Genomic DNA, 21640 nt, shown 5'->3' with positions numbered 1-21640 from the left:
AATCATTTATCAAACACTGAATATGTGACGACATGTCCAAAAAAGGATTGGTTGAAAACTGCACTGGATCGACTTGTACTCATACCTGTAAACTGAATCGAGAGATCGTTTGGGAAAGAATTTTTCAGGCCACTGTTAACTTTGATGCCCTTTTGGGTGATAGGAATTGACATCCGAGTCCTTAATTGTCAAGATTGCCTTCATGCTGCGGATGGCAGTGTTGCACAGCCTGGTAGATCAGGGAGGATGCTGGCGGACAGAGGGATTCGAAGCAGGAGTCGAAGGTGATGACCTGGGGATGCGGCCACCAGGCACGGGAACCAGCCCTAAACTAATTGAATCAAAACCAAAGCACAAAACACAATCTACATTCTACTTTGGCTCTGTGAGGATCAAGTCATGGGATACATAGTGTTGTTCAGCAAAACTCTGAAACTGGCAGGTCGGGATCAGAGTCGGCTCGGTCCAGCAGCAACCCCAGGCTGTCGACAACCTCGTAAATCTCGGCTGATTTCGGGTGATATGTGTCTTGCACCAAGAACTTGTGCACCTCACCGTCCAGCTTTATCCAACTGTAGGCAGACAGCTTCTGCACGTTCTTGCTCCTCATCAGGTCCCTTATCTCCCTCACATCACCCCAGAGACCGGCATCGGCGTAGATGTTGGACAGGAGGACGTAGATCGACGAGTTGTCGGGCTCCATTAACAGGAGCTTGCTCGCGGCGAGCTTGGCGAGCTTAACGTCAGCATGGACTCTGCAGGCACTGAGCAGAGTGGTCCAGATCACTGCATTTGGTTCGACCTCCATGTCACAGACGAACTTGTACGCCTCCCACAGACTTCCTGATTTACAGTGGAGGTCCACTATGCATGCGCAATGCTCCACTTGAGGGGAAATATGGTGTTTTCCTTTCATCTCTTCGAAGAATGACATGCCTTGGTCTATCAAGCCAGCATGTGTGCATGCTGCCAGCAGCGCCACAAAGGTGATCTCGTTAGGCTGGACACCGTCCTCCTCCATCTTTTCATACAAGCCGATCGCGTCTTCTGCAAATCCGTTCATTGCTAGGCCTCTGATCATGGAGTTCCAGGTGATGACCCCCTTTTGTTCCATCCGGTCGAAGACACCTCGGGCTCGACCGACATGCCCACACCTGGTGTACATGTCAATTAGTGCGGATCCTAGGTAACTGGTAAGTGGCAGTCTTTGGCTCTCGGCGTAGTTCCCAATCTGCTCTACTAGTTCATCAGAACCCAACTGAGCACACGCAGACAGCACGCCAACAAGTGTCACTTCATTTGGCCTGCAATCGGTTGCCTTCATCCTCTCAAACAGCTCCAGAGACTCATGTGGCCTGCCATTCTGCGCATAACCAGCAATCATAGTGCTCCATGCCACGACATCTCTCCGCGACATACGGTCAAACTCCTGACGCGCCTCGTCAATAGCCCGACACTTCACATACATCTCCATCAAAGCAGTGTGCACTATCACGTTCTGCAGATCCTCCTCTCCGACCAGAGCCCTTACCCGCTTCCCAGTATCAAGATCACCCGACTTGGCACAGATCGAGAACACCGTCGTGATGGTGATAGCGTTTGGCCTCGCGCCCTCACCCAGCATCCGATCAAACAGCGTCAACGCTTCCCGGAACTCTCCGCGGTGAGAATAGCACGCGATCATCGAATTCCACGAAGCGGACGTCCTCCTCGACATGCCATCAAACAGCTTCCTGGCCTTATCCACGTCGCCGGCCTTTGAATAGCCGGTGATCAAACAGTTGATCGGTATCGGGTCCTTCACCGGCATCTCCTCGAAGACCCTCACGGCAGACCCCATGTCCCCGTTCTTGGCGTAGAAATCCACCAGGGCCGTGTGCACAAAGACATCCCCAAGAAGGCCGCGGACAAGCGCGTGGCAGTGCACCTGCCTGCCCTGGCAGGACGCAGCCGAGAGCGCGCACGACTTGACGACGAGCGGGACACAGCCGGCCGGGACGTTGGCGCCCTTGCGGTGCATCGAGGAGAGGCCCTGGAGGAGCTCATGGTGCGAGGAGAGCCTGGAGAGCGCGGAGAGGAGGATGCCGCAGAGCGCCGGCGTCGGGCGCGGCACCGCGTCGAACAGGTGGCGTGCGGCGCGGGAGGTGCTGGCGTCGGAGAGGAGGGCGTGGAGCGGTCGGGTCTTCAGGAGGTAGGCCTCCATTGCTGAGGGAGGGCGGTGCTCGGCGGGAGAGTTGGGGCCGCGGCGGCGGCGGGAGCGGTTAGCGTGGGTGTTTGTTGCCTCGATAGGGTGCGGCGGCGGCGGCAAGGCATGTCGCGCTGAGAAAAGGTGCGGCTCGGCTCACTTGTTCAGTTAGTTGGCAGTGCAGACGTTGTCGCGGCGACCGGCCGACCGCTGTCCGTCGTGCGCGATGCGGGACGGCGGCAATGCTTTGGGTTTGGGAATGCATCGGCGAGGGCGCCGTCGGCCGTGCTTGCTCGCAGGTGACGGCTACGTTAGACTGCTACTAGTTGCTTTGGCCAAGTAAATCACATCTCAGGGCTCTGGTAGATACGTGCACAGTAGCAACTAAAAACTGAGAACACATTGCCACGGCCAGACACAAAAGGGAAAGCGTACATTTGAAAATAAATCAGTCATCCGTCTTAAAATAAATCAGTCATGTTCTCTAGATCTTTTGAATTACCATCAAATCATGGCCATCCACCTTGATCCATATAAAACGTCTCAGACTCGAAATTGTAGGACCGTTGTGCTCAAATTGCACACTTTAGTGATGCAACTGAAGCTAGGAAATGTGCAATTTAAGTGACCAAAGGCTAACGTACAATGGCAATGTTTAGAGAGGTGCTTAGAAAAATTAATCAGTTTCTAAGCACCGGTGGTAATTCATACTAGTCAGATGTCTAACTAAGCACCTAGTCAAAGGTTGGTTTATTTTTATAAACACCCCACCAAGCACCTTGCATTCGCAACATTTGAAATAATGTGCGGTGAAAAAAGAGATAAGAACAGCTATATGCAGACTTGTAGTATTCATGACATCACACACCAGAATAATGCAAGTAGTTCTGCTGTGTCGTTATCACAACACAAATGAGCCAAATAACTGTAGCTATACATTTTGCATGGTACATGGTACAATGGAACCATATGAAAATCGACGGAAATAGCACCGGACAGATCACAACAAGCTAGTTCAACACAGGGATAAAATCATAAAAACAGATCTTTACAACGTAGACAGAACGACAAGGACAGAGAGAGTTAGACAGCAGCAGACTTCATCCAGAACATTGCACTCTTCAGATGGAGAAAAGCTTCAGACGGAAGTTTGAAAGCCTCTTCAACGTCTCCATTCCGTTTTGACTCCTCTATCTGCAGATAGCAGAACGAAACAAGCGAAATATCAGAAATGAAAAGCAAAACCCAATACTTAGGTTTCAGAATTATACAATTTATAGAGCTTGACATTTCTCAAAAACATGTAATTCCAACTTGTAAGCTCTAAAATCTAATCCTAATCAGATACACACAGGTACATTCCAATGTCAGCAACCATATATCTGCAGATAGAGGCTGGGGCTACCCCATTTCGAAAAAATATATCTGCAGATAGCTAAATGCCTAAATGCACTGCATGCCCATTGGCATCTCCATGAAGGGATATATGTCCTAGTTGAGGTACCATTTATAATTGGCTATGTAATGTTTGATTTCGCTCTTGATTATGTAGCTTGTCGTTATCTTTGTTGACAGATTGCACAAATATTGTAATGATAATGCAATAATTTGGTTGACGTGCACTTTCAGATGCACATGGCGAGATAGTTTTTAGCTACCTTATCTGGGAAAAATATCTATCAGTTGTCAGAGCATTGCTAACACCATTTTGAACTGATCTTTCTGTATGCAACAATTGCAAGCTCAGCCTAGTGTTCTCTTTTTCATGAAAATTCAAGTGGGAACAAAACTTACTGTTTGGAGCAGAAGGAAGAGACTGGCGGCGGGTGAAGCCATTCTTGTCAACCGGTAGATCAAAATCTAATCTGGGTGGTCCTCGCAATTTTGCCTTTAAGGATTCTGTTGGAGCCATATAGCTTGGCTTCCTTGGTGGAACTGGAGTGTTCTTGGTTCCACTCTCCGGATATTCTGAATTAGAGAATGAAGACCTCCTCTTAGTTCTAACTTGTCCATTAGACAGAGGTTCTTCCTTGTACCTAGTTTCTTCTTTCTTTTCTATGGTATCATCTCCATTATCAAGGTTTCGCAGTTCCATGACTTCATCTGCTTGAGCGAGTATACTAGGTACATTAGATGTTTCCTCAGTTAAGAATGGTGTCTCCATATTTGAATTTTCCAAAAGATCGCCACTGTGAGGATCGTGAGTTTCAGGAGGAAACGAAGCCTCACATACACTCTGCAGTGGTTTCTCACATTGATTGTCGTGATGGCCAGAGATACCGTTCACCACACTGGATATCTTTGAGGAGTCAGCCATGGAATCAGATATCTTTGGTTCGTCAGTTATGGAATTTGATACCTTCGAGGCATCAGCCTTTGAATTAGATATCTTAGAGGCCTCAACCATGGAGTTAGTTGCTTTTTTAAGGTTCCTTTTAACCTTCTCAAGTTCAGATAACTGGCTATCTGGTACTGAATCAGCAGGCGATCCAGAGAATTTCCTTGGATTTCTTTTTGATTTTTCAGGTTCAGCAGTATTTGTTTGAGTCTCAACTGTAGCAGCAGAAAACTTCCGAACATTACGCTTTAACTTTGCTGATTTAGTTTCCATGGCATAACTGGCCTTCTTTACTTGTGGTTTCCCATCAGCGACTATTTTTGGTTTGGAAACAGGTCTCCAGATGCAGCCTATTGTCCATCTCTCCAGCCAGTTGTAGGCTGAATTGGGGTCCGTCTCGTCATATTGAAAGTGAAGAGCTTGTACCGAAGTTGACGAAGACAAAAGCTATAAATATGCAAATATGAGTTAGAACAAGTACAACTCTGGAACACAATTAGAAAGTAAACTTGATGTGATGACATGCATTTCTTTGATAAGAATGGGCAGCATCGATACTTTTTTTCCTCACAATAAATAATTTATCCTCAAAAAAAATTGCATACCTTTCGGACATATGCATTTGAAGCTAGCTTCTCCTTCCATGCATCCAACGACTTGTCACCCTGATAGATGCAAGCAACAGCTGTTTCAGATTCTTCTGACATACTAGCTATCAAACAGTGAAAATTGCACAAGGGGAATACAGCGCTAAGTTTTAAAGCTTTGAGAAATAACCTTCCAATGAAAAGAAAAGAGGAAGCATTAAAAATAAAATACAGTTGCATGCTCAACATATACAATTTGTACTGTAGTTCTGCAGAATAAATCGGTGACTTTTTCAATGGAATGGGCAGCGTTTTCATTCTGAACTTCTGAATAGAAAATGCGTGTGAAACGAGCAACTTTTAAATGTTGTGCTGTAAAAGTGGTAATTCTTTGTATTTCTAAAATTGTAAAAATGCTAGAACAACAAATGTGGGATGGATTTAATGGTCACCATATCAACAGTGACAGTCAAAGCTATGCTATGCGAAATCACCCACGAAGAACGCTATAGCTTTATAGGTTACTAAGACAGCTAGTTAGTCTACAAGTAAGGAATACCCTAAGAAAACATTTGTCATTCATGAATTATTTATAGGATACAGAGTCTCTTGAGTTGCAATGGGACCACATGAAACAAAAGCATGTTCGGTCTCCCAAGCACCCAAGAAGAAAATACTCTATTCTACAACGATCTACGAGGACATGTCCATTAATCTAAGAATTAAAAACTAAGGATAAAAAAGCAAACTGTCGTTACAATCAACGCCAATACAACAATACACTGAACTTGCACCGTAAAGTAACGCAATAATGAAGACCATGACACAGAAAGGTGTACAGTTAAACACTGTTTTCTTGCTATTGTTAGTATAATGCAGGTACATAACATCTATTAAACACTAGGCTTGTATGCTGCTTCATATGCTGGGGACTAGTTGAAGGCAATATTGCTGCTTTGATGTTGAGCCGTGCATTACTTTGTGCAATAAGTACTTCATAAAAAATATAGCGTGCCAGATATATTACGACACTTTGAAGGTTGCGGTCATTTATTCTCTATAACCAAATTATTAACTAAATAAAAGCAGAACATGCAAAAAGGCAGGGAGAATGGAGAGATACTCACCCCAAAGTTACGTTGTCCAAACTTCACAGATAATTGCATGGCAGCATTAGAAAGTCTAGTATTTCTTCCACGAACTTGAGCTTGAAACTTTACAATCAGCCATGTCGCGCGAAGGGTCGAAACAGCCTGCCTCCTTACAAGATGCCCTCGAATCAGTGCCTGAAGTCTTATGATACCTTTTAACGCGCGGAATGCCCTGCGTGCCTGCGCAACAGGTTCACAACCATTCTAACATTAGCAGCGTGCTACTGCAACTAAATGTAAATGACAATGTTCGTAACACACGGGTGATTACTACTTTTTCAGAAATCCAAGATTTAGATGCATTTCTTTTTGTAACGACAGTTCATGTAGGGACTCTGGAACACGCTATTGTAGATGGTGCTTTTTATAGATTCCTAAAGAAAATTATAAAAGTGCTAAAGTAGAGGCAGACACTAATGATTTCGTCTAAATCAGCCAATAAGCTTTTTGTAAGGACGGGTGAATTTCCTTTTTAACAGGCTGGCTATACTTGTTCCTTTTTCTGTTTTTTTCCCATGAGCCACCGCATAATAGGTCTAGGAGCAACACTTGTAGAGTTTGCAGCCAGGGTGACACGAACTGTGCAAACACTGTATAAATCAGTCAACGGAAAATGTGTTACCACGTACCAGGTAACCTCGAAAAGCCGCTTGCGCCTTGGTGGCTGCCAGTTCTTCTCTCAGTTTCTCGGGACTAATGGGCATGTCAGACCCAGTCCCTGCCATGCTTCCCATTGCGCTCCCGTTGGCCAAGTTGGATATTCCATTGGTAACGAGTACCGGCTCCGAGATCACAGGAGAATTGCCAGAGAGCTCAGGCTCCTTCCCAGCAGCGTGCCCGTTGCCGTTTGCAGCCTTCTACGTTTCAGTGACAAAAATATGGTCAGCTCAACCAGACAAAAGAAAGGAGCAGGAGGAAAAACACGATGCTATCAACTTCAAAGTCCTAACTGATTGTTTGCATAAGGCGCACACACACATAGGTAGTTAGCAGCAACCCGGCAACATGAATAAAGCAGAGGAAAGAAAGAGCAACTTGAAAGGCATGCATCTACTGTTTCTTAGGTATGGCAAATTGACTCCTTGTGATTAGAATTGTGGAAAATCTGTTGTTGAGACAACTGTTGTGGAAATTTTAAATTGGTACGACTTTCACTCGAGCTGTAGAAGTACTGCAGTAACCTAGGTAACTAGTAGCAACTGTGAAAGCAGACCTGAATGCATATGCGGAAATTCTCCACTGAGAATTTGCATAAATCAAGTGTAAACCCCTCCTCTAGCAAACTACTACCTGGTAACAACATATGGGGAGTATGAAAGTCCTTACCGGCAGTAAATCCTTTGCCTTGGCAGAAGTGGACTTTGATGACTTCTTGCCGAGGAGCACCGACTTTATCCACTTGGCCGGGGATTTCCCCATGGTGGTAGCCTAAACAGCCCAGACGCCGGAGATTCCGTACCTGTAATGCAGTAGGTCGGCTGGTCAGGTCAGCACACAGATCCGGACCGCACAACTCCTTTAAAATTTTGGAGAAAAACAAGAATGGCAAACCGAAATAGCATCAAGAAAACCAGTAGTAGAACAAAGCTGGAAAATTGAGTCAGAAGCAAGCAGAGAGTGAGGGAGTAGCAGAGCGCACTGAAGGAAGACGATGTGGAGATGGAATGGCAGCGGCAGGTAAAGCGCAAACGCGAGAAAGCAAAGTCGCCAACCAACCAGAGTGGAGCTTGCTCTAGGGAGGAACGGATCTGAACAGACAGCGAAACTGCTGCAGTAAACTCCCCATGAACCGGCCACGAACCCGCAGGACCAAGCAATAAGCAAGCAGTTGGCGCAAAAGCAGAGGCGTTTTCAGAAATATTTAGGCAAGCACGAGGGTAATGCGGCACGGGGAATGGCGCGAGAGGCAAGACGCACCTGGTGGACAGACGTTGCCTCGCCGGAGGAGGAGGACGCGCCGGGCGGAGAAAGAAATCCACTTCCGTTGGCAGCCAGCCAGCTACCTCTCTATCTATCTATCTATCCGCGCCAACCACCGCTCGCTCAGTCACGCCTCCATTGCAGGCAGACGCGCACTGCTTCCCTCCTCCTATTTGTTCTGTAGCTGTAGCGTGGGAGGTGGTGGATCCGTTTGGGCGAGACGAAGGATCAAAAAGGCCGGAGGAGAGACCCAGAGGGGCAACTGACTGACTGACAGTGCGCGGGACCCGGGCCGCAGCGGAGTGCACCATCGCCTGCCTCTACGTAGTACATATCCGTAAACTGACATGTGGGGCCATGCGCAGCTCCGCTAGCAGGTGGCTGCAGGATGCACTGCCGCGCCCACGCCGCTGGTGCCGAGCGGCGGGACCAGCGAGCCTCTGGGCCGACATGTCAGTGACCTACCATCGAGTTCTGGACGGTTTGGCACGAGAGAAGAAAGCTGCGGCGATGCCCTCGCTCGCTTTTCCCAGTTTTGCTGGCGAGCTGAGCTGTGGCGCTCGGCGGTACATGCGCACGCGACCGGCAGTCGGCTCGCCGTAGGGGCCGCATGTCAGCGTGCTTAGATGAAGGTGTAAAATAGTAGTACTGCATTCCACTTAAATTAATTGATTTAATTTTATTTAGACATAGATGTATGGAGACGCGTTTATCGACTAGTTGAGTCAATTAATAGTACATTGCCCTAAAAAAAATCTCAACTAAATTCTTTGCTCGTGCATCGACGCCCTAGCCACCGTCGCGAGTAGATCAGGCCGTGCCGCCAAAGATTTGTCGCCCCCGCCACGCCCTACCGCCCGCGTGAGGAGATGACGTCCCGCGCAGTAGCGCCGACTTTGGTTGGGCACCTTCAAGATGTCGGGGCTTCCTGCCCGCATGTATAACGCCATGTTGTGGCGGCTCGACGGCCGTGCGGTCCAATGAACTTCCCGGTGGTTGAGAGCTGCGAGGACGTGAATTTCCTCGCGCCGTCATTCGAGGTGATGTGCCGCGACAAGGAGCCAAATCCTCCGACAGTACATGTGGATGTCCATCCGCCAAGCCGGCGAGATGGCCATGGCCGAGTTTCGCGCCGCCCTCACCTGGAGCACGTGGCGCCGGAGCTTGAGTACTATGACGAGCTGGCCGCCTAGCAAGCTGCAGTTGCACCTGCATGTGTGGCGTCATCTACGACCAGTGCGGCCTCCTCTGCCGGCCCTTCAATCATCATCAACATCTCCTTGGACATGGAGATGGACACCGACTTCTGGGAGTCCATTATCCGCGAGGCCGACAAGGAATCGAAGGACGACAGATTCCGAGACTAGTTTCTTTGAATTTCATTTAAAATATGCTAAAGTTTGATTTTTTTATTTAAAGTTTTATAGCGCAGGCGACATAAGATACATCATCTGGTAGCAAAGGTATTCTGCGCCATCTGAGTTTCATGAAAAAATTCAGATAATGTAAAATCTGAAAAACTAAAAAATAAAGCAGATGATTGCTCAGATGATGTACACTTGTACAGTACTCTTATTTATCATCCGCTAGGCAAAAAGTGGCGCAGTGGGGTGGCCCCGCTCCCACGCGTGCTCTTGTTTAGCACCACAATCTGCGGCTTTATGCTCGCTAAAACCCAGATTAAGGCAGCAGCAGCAGCAGCGAATCATCGAGAGGGTAGGCGCGACGCAATGCTCCGCCCGGCGCAACGGACACATTTCAGGTTTGGTACAGCGATCAAATATTACTAACACACACACGGCCGGAGCTGTAGTAGATCTGTAGATGACACATTTCAGCTTTCAGGTTTGGTACAACGATCAAATACTCGCATACTACCAAAAACGCACACGGCCGGACGCAGAGCAGGAGGAGTAGACGGCCGTCAGCGTCTACAGCAATTACTACTAAATCGGCCACGATAGTGCGCGCGGTCGGTGGCGTGTGCGCCTCGCGGCCTCCCGGACGTGCTAACAGTAAACTTGACCGGCATCGACCACGACGACGAGTGCTATCCGATGCGCCATGTCCAGTCACCATCATTTTCAACCCCAAATGAAAAACGTCACCACCGCCCCAAATGAAAAACCAAAGGGCAGCGGCAGCAAAAGCATCTAATCTCTTATTTGTTTGCGCCGTCACTACAAGTCCGGGCGACACCGGAGAAAGCACGGACGGAATGGGCAACAGCGATGAACCAACCGAACCCGGGACATTGCCCTGGCAATGCCGTCCGTGGACGATCGACCAGGACCGGCCAACAACCACCCGTCCGTCCGTCCGTCGGCTTTGGGCACCGCACCGGGCTGGGCCACCGCCCGCTGGACGCCGGTACGGGGCGGACAGCGAATCATGTCGGTGTCGCCATGGATTTGATTTGTCTCCAGGGAGTAACAGCATCGCATCGCACGTAATTGGACGATAAAGAGGTACTGCTAGTGATGGTATGGTCGATTGGGCCGTATAAGCAAATGGATGGTTCTCTATATTTAGATGGCTGTTTAGATCAAGCCACTAGAAGCGTTTTTTCAGCTCATGGTCATCTATACATATTTAGAGGATCATATAGAGGAGCCACTAGAGATGCTTTTAGGGCATGTCCAGCACTCCGATCTAAATCGGCAGTCCGTTTCGGTTACGCGGCGAACATAATTTCGGCGTCAATCCGGCCGGCCCAGACAGCGCATTCAGTGGTTTTGATCTATTCGAACCTTTCTGGTAAATCTATTGCATAGAAAATTCTGAACTAAACATGGTAGAAGACTACATCGGCTTTATCTTGGCGTCTCCTAATCATCCCATCCGAGTGGTAGTGGCGGCGGCACATGGTCTCGTCGAAGACTTTGAGGTGAAACCGTCGTACTTGAAGACAGCGAAGTGTCCGACTTCAATGACGGGCGAAGCGCCTCCAGCCATTGTGGAGGAACATGTGGCATTCGCTGTTGAACATCACCTCCATGGACCACACACTGGTCGCGCCGCCGGACACACGCATAAGGACATGGTGGGGCTCTTGCCCATCGACGATGGAGGTGAACCTTTGGGGCAAGCGCAACCTATCCCAGTTCATGCCTTGGTGGATGGTGATGCCGAACTCAAAACCGAAGAGATCAATGGCCATGGGGTTGGGCGACGATGGTGGCGAGGGAGTGGTGGTGGCTGACTCTGGCCTCTCCCAACGCTCCTTCCTCGGCAACCTCGTGGTGGTGGTGGTGTGGAATGGACAAAGTGAGGTTTGTGGAAGAAAATGGTCGTCGCTAGCCTGCTTAAAAAGGGCCGGAGCATTGGACGATGGCGTGTAGAATTAAACGACGACATTGATGAACGGCAGGTGTCGGACGGCGCCGCCAGAGCAAAGTGGTAGAGCCAGCCTAATTTCATTGATGACCTAAGGCAGAAGACCGTTGGGCCCTCGGTCCAAGCAGGCGACCACCGGAGGAAAAACGTGATGTTCGCATCGACGCATCGGTTTTTCAAATTCGATGCGTCGATGGGTTGGGGCAGATGGGTCGGTCCATCTGGATGGAGTGTGTGTGTGTGACCGATCCGTCTGTCCGCACGAATCGATTCGGACATGTCAAAATCAGATGGGTCGACCCGATAAAAATGCACTTACTACTAGTACAACCTTTGGTCCAGTTGATTGATCCAGAATTTGCGTCGCGTATGGGAAAACGGTTATTTTTTGTCCGCGCATTCGTTTGCGCTTGGGGTGTCTCCAGTGACCGACGACATATCATTTTACCTACTTTTTTTTCTCTTTTTCATTTAAACATAGTTGCAAACATTACACAAACTAATACATTATTGAAAACATGGTTTTACATAAACTAATACATAGTTTGGAATATGGGTTACACAAACTAATACATAGTTAAAACATTGCAAAATGAGTAAACCTAACTAGTGTTGACTTCACAGATTTCGATTTCGTATGTACGCTACCAAGAAAGAACACTCTCAATCACTCAAACTAGAACCAACTCCAACTGTTAATGATAGCCCTGTTGGTCCTATCGAGGAAGCACATCCAGAAACCGCCACTAGCGGCTTCAATTGTCCCGTGGCCATATTCGCTGCAAAGAAAGAACACTCTACAGTTCTAACTTTCGGTGTCCGAGCCAGACTCGCTAGTGTGGTAGTGCCTGCAGCAGGATGTGTGGTCTAACACCTTGACGATCATCTCGACATCCCCCTCGTAGAGGAAGGTGAGTTGGCAGCCGGGCTCGAGAACGAGGTCGCAGACGAACTTGTCCCACCCGGTGTGCAGGTACATCTTGCCCTGCCCGTCGAACAAGACCTCGACAGGCCACCGGCAAAAGTTGCAGTTGGCATCCCGTAGCTACAACCTGGTCAGCTCGACGCCATCGACGAACTCGGCGAATTTGTCTGGGAGCCGTTTGATGTCGAGGGGGTCATGGTCGATACAGAGGAGGAACTCGAAGCACCGGTGCTCCTGCGAAGACGATGATGGCGCATGCGATGGTGACTATGGGGCCGTAGTTGCTCCACCTCGGCGGCCCCGGCCCCGGGGGCGGCCACGCCCGCGGCCTCGACCACCTCTCCGGCCACCTTGACCCGCCATGGAGTTCCTCGCGGGGTTGGTTGCGTCGCAGGAAGAGCTAGGTGGCGCTATGATGGTGGTTGTGGCGGCTAGGGTTTGTGTGGAGGAGTGGATGAGGAAGAAGAGCGCGCGCCCTCTTTATATACGCCGAAGGCACGCGTGGCATCGCCATAACTTCGCTGCCAAAGGTGGGCGGCGGTCACTCGGCAAGCGAGGCATCGCCATTAACATGGCGCAGACTGCCGAAGCGACGCAGCGGCGCCACGGGCCTGAGAATACGCATCGAGCCTGGTTCGCTGCCAGGCAGGTCCGACGAAACGTACGACAGACGCGAGCGGACACTGGGTCGCTGCCAGGCAGGCCCGACGAAACGTCCGGCAAACGCGAGCAAACACTCGACAGGTCCGCAGAGAGGCATCCAAGGCGCATATTTGGGCTAGGCTTGTGTCTTCGCGGATAGCCCGATCACTATGCGCCGGGGGTCTAGCCCCAGACGCATTTTTCGTTCGCGAGGACGCAAACGATCGCTCAGCGATCCGTTTATGGAGATGCCCTGAGGGGGCAGAACCCGTCAGTTTAGCGCAACCCCGGCATTATCCAGATGTTGATCTCCTTTCGTTTCTACTAGCTTGAAAAAAGTTCCAAGCTCTAGAGCACTTGACCTAACCCGAGCTGAAACACTAAGACGGCTTCTCTTTGAATAACAAAAGAAAGGGATGGTCGTCTAAGTAAAGAGGAGGTAAAGGAAAAGATGAAGAAAAGCACAGGGAGGGAATAAAGGACAACAACACGATCATGAACCCAATTATGCTCAGCGAAAGCAAACCATTTGTTCATCAAATAATTCAAAGGCAATTCAACTTTAGAATGACACGGCCAAACTTGCGTGGGATAGATAAACACAACATCAAGGCACATACTCACTCCGTCCTTTTTAGTCCACATTCTACAAATTTTAACATCAATTAGTAAATCGTTTAATATTATGATTTTCATATGTAAACAACCAATTCAAGCTACATTAAAATTAATGACATCCAACAAAGAGAGCAGAACCTCTTTTATTTATGTTGTTGTATTACGAAGCTAAAATATAGACTAATATCAGACAAAATTATAGTCTATGATGTAGACTAAAAGAGAAGGGAGAGAGCATATCTCACCGCCAAATTATTCACCAAGTGGTCAAAGCTGCACTGTGAGCATAAGATACTGTCAACTCAAAAAACTTCGCATTCTACTAAAGCAACGACAGGAAAGCACAGTACTCAATTGCCAAACCAAATGGTCTAGCACGCGCCACAGCGCCAGTATTACTATAGTAATGTTTCGAGGATCATCGTCAGTGCACCTACTCAAAACATCTAAAAAAAGTGCATGTATAATAGTTTGACATGCTGCTAAAATGGAGTGGCAAAAAGATTTTTGGTTGAGGTGCCGAAATGCAAGCTTGGGACGTAGACCAAAATGGTGTTTGGAGATGAGTTTGCAGCTACATCACGCAGTTTGACGCAGAGATGTTTGTTGTGTGCATTAATAACAGGATGGAAGGGTTAGGAGTGGTTGTAGTACCACTAACTGTTGACAGGGACGGTACTAGACTATCACAACAATTTTAAATGCGTATAAACTGCTGTAGATACTATAATATGAATCCAGATCACGTAAACTACTACTCTTACGACAGTTCCTGTTCGGCTGTAAATCAAAAACATGAATACATGTGAATGAGGGAATGCAGACGAGTCCTGGAGAGCAATGCAGAACCGGGTATCGTGCCTAGCTGTTTGGTACCAAACGAGAAATATATGTCAAGGCGCGCAGAGCTGTCGGCCATTGCTCGCCTTAAAGGTGCACTACAAAGCACGTCACCTCAACAGTCAACAGGCACAACTCTGTGCTTGCCAGTGTCATGAGTGAACGCACGGTGAGGATGCAGGAGAGCTAAACTATATCTAATAGTTCTACACTTCTAATCGTGCGAAATTTAGCAGATGTATGCCTAAATGCATGTGCTACCAGGAGCAGATCAATAGTAATAACGTTTAACAATGAAATTGAACGGTATTCTTCCCTAGAATACAACCACTCAACCGTCTAAACTTCATCACGATTATGATACCTAAAATGGTAAGTTCAGAACGATCTAAAGCAAGGAGGGGCATATAGAGTCAATAGCTTTCAAAGGAATAATCTAAGTGGATGCAGTTCACATACCAACCAAATAGATGAGTTATAAATATTGGTTCTACACTCTAAATATGAAGTTACTGAAAAATATATGAAATGATTGACTGAGTACTGGTTCATCAGCAGTTATATAAAATGTGGGCAACTGGCAGCTCTATCGTTCCAATAGAAAAATAGCAACAATCATTCGACTGGCTTTTTTGCATGGCCTACTAGGAGAAGCATGATGTGGCCAAATTAAGTAAGAGGATAATGCATTTGACAAGACTATAAATGATGGTATGCAAAAAAGAGGGTTGATCATGATGAAAAGAAATGGAACTAGACTGAACGTGGTGCAGAAAAACACCCTTTTGATTTTTACGAAGGAATTAACATAGTTTGTATTTATGTAGCGCTTCATCAGACAGTCCTACGACGACCATAATGATCAGTTGCCTAAGTGGAGGATCCAGAAACTTCTTGAAGCCGAGCAAACTTGCTTAAGATACTATTTGTTTGACAAAATCACCAAGGAAAATCAGCTGGTGCCACTGGCATCACTCTTACGATAATATTATTAGGATTTAGAAAAGTATATTCCTTCAAAAAAAAAAAAAGGATTTAGAAAAGTATCGACACTTGAGACAAATGAAGTTAGAAAGTTATAAAAAAAATTGGCTAGAGCCAGAGTTGAGTTGTCTGGTGTTCAGTAAACTAGAGAGTGAACACTCACAATCCAGAACATTTTTTAATTCCTTGGCCCATCATGTCATGTAGTATCAATACATGCCAGCAACATTTTTTCCAGCATACTATTACTTGAACCTACTCGGTGAAGATGTTACAGGTTCATGCATCCTCCCCGTGAACACAAAGGAGTTTGCAGCAGTTTGCCTATGCAAAGACAATACCTAATGATTCTGGAGTTTCCCAGTAAATAAAGTAGTTCCAAGGTTTTCTCTTTTAAGAATTACGTGGCTAGCTAACTAAAAATTGTTGGCCAACATCCTCAAGATAACCCATCATTTTTCACTTTAGCATGTTATTGAGAACATTAAACAAATGGGTGTTAATACTTTCTTAACTAAAATGACAGGTTGATGTACTCACGCATTCAAGCAAAAAAGCTTATGTCACTTAAACTAGTGTGACATATTCTCATCTCTATCTTAACATAGAATATCTTAGTAGCACACATGTATCTGAAACTAAAAGGATGAAGGTGGGTGCGAAATAAGAGGTCGAGAAGATACACTCTTAGCATCATTGTGTAGAAAAGTTAGCATGTACCCTATTTTTCTTTCAGTTCTTTTTTCCATACAACTCAATGTACTCCAATTCATAGAGCCATCAAACATAATACAGTAACATTTTGCTAATAGCACATTTGATCTTATCTAACAACATGCCATGTCCCATGTAACATATATGCTACAGAAATCCAAGATGAGATCAGTATCACTTGAAATCCGGGTGTACCTCATCATCCACCACTACCTCAGTAGTGGGAGCACTTTCCTCAAGTTCAGTCCAATGGAGCCCAGATCCCTCTTGCCTTATATCTTCAAAGAAGCTATCGTCCAAATACTTGCTGAATTTTGATCTTTGTGCTGCACAAGAAAATTATGTGATTTTTTAACTTCACTGTTTCGGTCATGACAAGTGTAAGAAAATGTGATAATAATTTTTCATGTATTGCCTTCAGCAGTAGAAGTTGCAGAGCTGAGAGTTGAGCGAGCTGATCCTTGTTCCATTTGCTGCATCTTGGATAAAGAGGGGTTAATTGGAGGCTTGGGCCTTTTTCCAGCTGCACCTAATTGGGCTTTGGGAGGCCTCTTCAAGGAAGGAACTTTAGGTCTTTCTTGAGGTAACTCAGTTGTCACTTCAATTCCTATACATTGTTAATTGCAGCATAAGAACAATTAGGAAACTGCTACTCCCTCCATCTAAAAATAGGCGTCTCAACTTCATCTAGATACGGATGTATCTCTAACTAAAATGCATCTAGATACATCTATATCTAGATAAAAGTGAGACACCTATTTTTAGACGGAGGGAGTATTAAAAATAGTTGAATCATGCATTGCAAATGTGGCCAGTCAGCATGCAATGCTAATCAAACTGAAGAATAAATAGAGTAGATTGCACTTTCCATTTCCTAATTCGACAACGCCTGCACAAAACACAAGGGTTTAGTTTTCTAGCGTATAGGACCACGTAATGTGTTGCCGTCTGCAATATTTTGTTTTGAACCAGAGCCTGATCAGACCAATGCTGCCAAAGACAGAGCCAGCCAGACATCACCCACTTATGTGGCCAACATTTCGTTTTGAACCAGAGCCTGATCAGACCTGTGCTGCCACAGACAGGGCCAGCCAGACATCACCCACTTATGTGGCGTCTACAACCGGGCATATCCGGCGCAGGTATGATCAGGTCGGATTCAAAAAAACTGGTGCAGAGTGCAAATCATAGTCATCTTGCGTTGTGTTCAACATATCAGGCGCATTTATGATCAGGTAAATTCAAAAAACTGGTGCAAGTGCAACGCATGCTCAACTTGTGCTATGTGCAAGGAGAACCAAACCCAAATGTTTTGTGCAAATGATATTAAACCAGATACAGGAAAGTGCAATGTGCTCATAATGAATAAACATGAACCGAACTAATTTAAGACCTAGAAGCACACTATATACAGCCACACCTTGAATACAAAATGCAGCAATCTAACTATCTTTTTCTAGCTCCGGGATGGACAAAAACAAACAATCAAGCTTTTAAATGCAGGTCATTGTGCAAGGAACTTGTGAAACTGTTTACTCGCTCCAGTGACATCTAAATTTATAGCAATTCAAATTGGAGCCCTGCAGGCCCTACAGGTTACAGAATTTCAGTCCAGCAAGGCCTCTGTTAGGTTAAACCTTACAAGATGAAATGCACATTAGCTGATTCACAGTATCCCAGATTCCCAGGTTGCGAAGTAGGAGTAACACTGATCCCACGAGGCAATGCGGCACCATTGAAGTACTAAAGCCACCTTACTCAATTCATATTTGGCCCGAATGAGAGGGTGCATCGACGGATGCAATGCTGCTAAATCTAGTCAGGCATTACATCGAACATGATTTAGGCATACCATAATCTTGAGAACCGGCAACATCGAGGCCGCCATGATGCTCCCTGGTGTCGTCCAGGTACTCGGACCAGTCCATCCTCCTCTTCTCCCTCGGAGGCTCCTCTTGCTGATCCCAGTCCGCGTCGGGCACCGGCACGGGCGCGCCGCGGCCGCGCGCGAGGTTGGCCTCCTGGACGAAGCGGCGGAGGTCGGCGGCGCGGTAGCCGCGGGCGTGCACGCGGAGCACGGACTGGCGCTGGTTGCAGACCACGCACACCCACTTGTTGCTGCTCTTCTTCTGCTGCTTCACCTGGCGTCGAAGGGCAGACAGAGAAACGGAAAGGTCGGATCAATCGTCAGACAAACAGGAGCGGGATCGACGGGGGGTCGGTTTGGTTGAGGCGCGCGCCTGCATGGTGGAGCACTGCACGCACTCCAGGGCGAGGAAGAGCGTCGCCATGGCGAATCCAAGGTCTCGAATGGGGGTGGAGAGAGCGAACCGAGATGGGTTTGGAATTTTGAGAGGGAAGAAGATGTTGGGGAATTTTTGCGTTTCTCCCGCTCTAAAATGGAGGTTCTGACGCGGCGGGATTTTTTTGGGATTATTATCTTTACGAGTATTATATTCGAGTTGGTACGTCGTCAAAAATGTTTGATGTCAAAGATTGAAGACATCTTGACCATCCAATCTTACTAAACGTCTCCCGCTTGCCATCCAGCCATCCGTTATATACTTACCAAAACAAACGACAAAATCAGATCAGAAATCCATTTAACGGGAATCCATTTAAGGGGAATCAATCACAGGAGATCAATCACAGAAAAATTGCCATACAACTGACGGAAATCCATTTATGATTTCCCAGATATCAATCCATACAATCTCTGCTATCTTTTTTTTTTTGAGATGACAATCTCTGCTATCTAAAAACAAGGAATGCATTCCGTCGTCAATCCAGTACAACGTCCGTTTCGTCCAACTCCATCGTCCAACATACCGCACAAAACGAGCAACAGAAAACCGGGCAAGTATAACTTCCCCGTTTCAATCCAAAAATCACGCCGCATGGATTCCCCCGCGTTGACACGCCCGAGTCCGGAGAGGAAGGGAACGCGCGGCTCTACACAGGATGCGCCTCGAGCGAAGGAGAGCTCTGAAGCAGAGCGGTGGCGACTTGCTGGCATATAGCGACGGCAGCATGAGGCTGGGCAGCGCTGTCCCCAACGTCGATTCCTCTCATCCGCCCCTCCCCCATATGCGCCGCCATGGAGCTGGCAGCGCCATCGCACCGCATAGATCGCCGTCGGCTCCACGCGATTAGCGTCCCCTCCCTGAGAGCCCTCTCTTCCATGGGATGCATCGCCGGCCTCCTCCATGAGCTGTTGCAGGCGTCCTCTCCTTTGCTCCGACCTCCTCCCTGAGAGCTCCTTTGCCTCTTCCGCTAGGTGCAGTTACAAGTCATAATTATCTTTTAGCAATCTGTTCCACATCTCTTGTATTCAGTTCCAGGTTCTTAATCAATCTGACTTCCTTTCTACCTATCTATCTTTTACCATGTTCATTCACGAGCCCCTGAGTTTTTTATGTGTTGCTCGATGTGATGTTGTGTATGACAAATTGACAACAAACCTCATGTAATTCGGCTTGCCAATGTCTCCTGAGCCTGTGTCCATTAGATTTTAATTCCATCGATGTTGTAGCACAAGGTTGGAATACAGACGATCTGTTTTTAAGGGCTTTACATCTTACGTAAAAATTGCTAAGATTTTAATTCCATCGATCTATTCCTCAATGAAATACTGGAATGATGGTTCATTTCCAAACTGATGAAAACGTCAGGGCTTTACATCTTACGTAAAAACTAGTAAAAATACCCGTGCGTTGCATCGGGAAAAACAAAGACTCAAACGTCCCGGTGAATATGACCCGTGATGACACTTCTCCTCTGTGTCATCCTGGATGAAGATGGTCAAATTTTCTACTATTTATGATGAACATGATTAAACTTAAGAAGATGATCTTGCAGGGCTCTGAGCTGCATGCTTATAATGACGTAGACTTGTCCATATGGTTGTGGTCTCTATGCAATTTAAACTTGTTATACATGCTCTATTTGCACTTCGTATTTCTATGGACTTGTTATGATGGTTTGCAACATCCTTGCCTGGTCTACACTTGGTGTCACAGACCAAAGGTCGCTTATTTAAACAGTGATGGACCGAGTTTAAAAATTAGGGTTCCTTTGAAAATCTTTTTAATACTCAAATTTTGGCACAAACTCGATTGATGTGCCTAACTGAATTTGAGTGTGGTGCCACAGATTTTCTAGATATTATATTTAGACCCTCCAACAATAGCTATATAGGAAGTCTCGAGATAAAGACGTCAAGGGCTATGTGCTTTGATCTTTTGTGAACCGTCCTCTTTTGTCAACTTGTGATCCGCAAAACTAAAATATATTTTAAAGTAATATTTATCCATAAGATATGCACTACATCAATATTATACACTGATGAAAAGGAAAAAATGAGCAATGAAGAAATGATTTAAAGATATTTATATTATGTACATTTTTTTACTGAGTAGAATAGTCACACCCAGTCGAAAACCTCATTATCCCCTCTCTTGTCCACTGTTGTTGTGTCCTCCGCTTTCATGGCTAGACAATGAATCTATTCGGCCATTCGGCCAGTTAATTGCAAACACACGTATATCGCGGCGCCCACCGGGGACTGTCGTTCCTCAGGCCAGCACCCCTCCTCCCGAGCTCTGTCCACCTCCAGCGCCGCGCCCGCGCGACCCCGTGCAGGAGTAGATGCTACGACCTGCAAGGTGGGGCTTGACTGTCGGACACTCCCCTCCGTATCCGGTAGGCAGCACTCAATCCTGAAGCACATTGGTCGCCTCTATGCAATTTGTCCTCTCAACTGTCTGGTGTGTAGAGCTAGCAGTTGCTCAAGGAAATACAAGCTAGCAGTTGCAGCATACGAACTGTCAGATAAGGCCACCTTCTTTGTAAATCAGATAATTGTCAGATGGAAGTTGCCCAGGTGCTTGTGAAGAAGATAGAGCATGTAGATGTTGCAAAGGCTCTGAAGCTGATCATCCACTCCGGGGCTAGAAGTATTATGCTGCAATTTCTTGATGAACCTACACATATGGAGAAGTGAATCTGCGAGTGCCCCAAAACATGGAAATACAATAGCTCCACACAATACTTGTGTTTCGTCTGGAACGACCAAGACTGACTACTCACTTGTTCAGGATGAAACAGCTAGGAAAGTAACTTTTTACTTCATGACGCAATACTTTCATCATATCATGGTCCAAGCATTTAAACCAATAAATTGTAATCTCTGTTGTACATGTAATCATCTGCATATGTTAAGAATTCAAAGCGTTAGAAGATGATAATTCAAGAAGAAAAACTTCTAATCATGTGTCATGTAAATGAAAATTATAGGCACACGATGGCATAAACCAGCAAACCTGATCATCCTGTTCCATGCAAAGAAACTGAAAATAATTAAACCAACAATTTTCTATATTGATTCTCCACAAAGATCAT

General features: G+C 46.5%; 3 protein-coding genes across 3 annotated transcripts; all 3 read right to left on the bottom strand.

Annotated features, from left to right (window-relative positions):
• Window positions 1-418: 418 nt before the first annotated feature.
• On the bottom strand, window positions 419-2261 carry LOC124663204 (pentatricopeptide repeat-containing protein At1g08070, chloroplastic-like; the record flags this gene model as incomplete). The annotated part of the gene is made up of 2 exons (XM_047200929.1): window positions 419-2153; window positions 2215-2261. Coding segments are annotated over 2 exons (1782 nt in total), but the record flags the coding sequence as incomplete, so codon positions are not given.
• A 789-nt stretch (window positions 2262-3050) lies between these two features.
• LOC124660878 (protein IQ-DOMAIN 31-like) lies at window positions 3051-8281 on the bottom strand. The gene is made up of 7 exons (XM_047198718.1): window positions 8179-8281; window positions 7588-7720; window positions 6891-7118; window positions 6238-6441; window positions 5129-5188; window positions 3980-4970; window positions 3051-3379 (listed from the first exon to the last, which is right to left on the bottom strand). The coding sequence occupies exons 2-7, from the start codon at window positions 7678-7680 to the stop codon at window positions 3348-3350; spliced, it is 1608 nt and encodes a 535-aa protein (XP_047054674.1). The 5' UTR covers window positions 7681-7720; window positions 8179-8281; the 3' UTR covers window positions 3051-3347.
• Window positions 8282-16512: 8231 nt separating this feature from the next.
• LOC124660043 (MRN complex-interacting protein-like) lies at window positions 16513-18531 on the bottom strand. Its single transcript, XM_047197840.1, has 4 exons — window positions 18481-18531; window positions 18093-18381; window positions 16656-16847; window positions 16513-16559 (listed from the first exon to the last, which is right to left on the bottom strand). Exons 1-4 carry the CDS (start codon window positions 18529-18531, stop codon window positions 16513-16515), a joined length of 579 nt encoding a protein of 192 aa, XP_047053796.1.
• Between the last annotated feature and the right edge of the window lie 3109 nt (window positions 18532-21640).

The sequence above is a fragment of the Lolium rigidum genome, chromosome 6, assembly GCF_022539505.1.
Source record: "Lolium rigidum isolate FL_2022 chromosome 6, APGP_CSIRO_Lrig_0.1, whole genome shotgun sequence".
NCBI lineage: Eukaryota > Viridiplantae > Streptophyta > Magnoliopsida > Poales > Poaceae > Lolium > Lolium rigidum.
Note: the sequence above shows the minus strand (reverse complement) of the source record. Positions and strands in the feature narration are given on the sequence as shown.

Bases quoted from the DNA above. Each gene is read 5' to 3' on its own strand.
- LOC124660878 (XM_047198718.1), bottom strand. From the start codon at position 7,680: ATGGGGAAATCCCCGGCCAAGTGGATAAAGTCGGTGCTCCTCGGCAAG. The intron at 6,442-6,890 runs GTACGTGGTAAC...CCTGTTGCGCAG, and splicing joins CGGCTTTTCGAGGTTACCTG to GCACGCAGGGCATTCCGCGC. The intron at 5,189-6,237 runs GTGAGTATCTCT...TGCATCTATCAG, and splicing joins TTGGACAACGTAACTTTGGG to GGTGACAAGTCGTTGGATGC.
- LOC124660043 (XM_047197840.1), bottom strand. From the start codon at position 18,531: ATGGCGACGCTCTTCCTCGCCCTGGAGTGCGTGCAGTGCTCCACCATG. The intron at 16,848-18,092 runs GTATGCCTAAAT...AACAATGTATAG, and splicing joins TGCCGGTTCTCAAGATTATG to GAATTGAAGTGACAACTGAG. The intron at 16,560-16,655 runs GCAATACATGAA...TGCAGCACAAAG, and splicing joins TGCAACTTCTACTGCTGAAG to ATCAAAATTCAGCAAGTATT.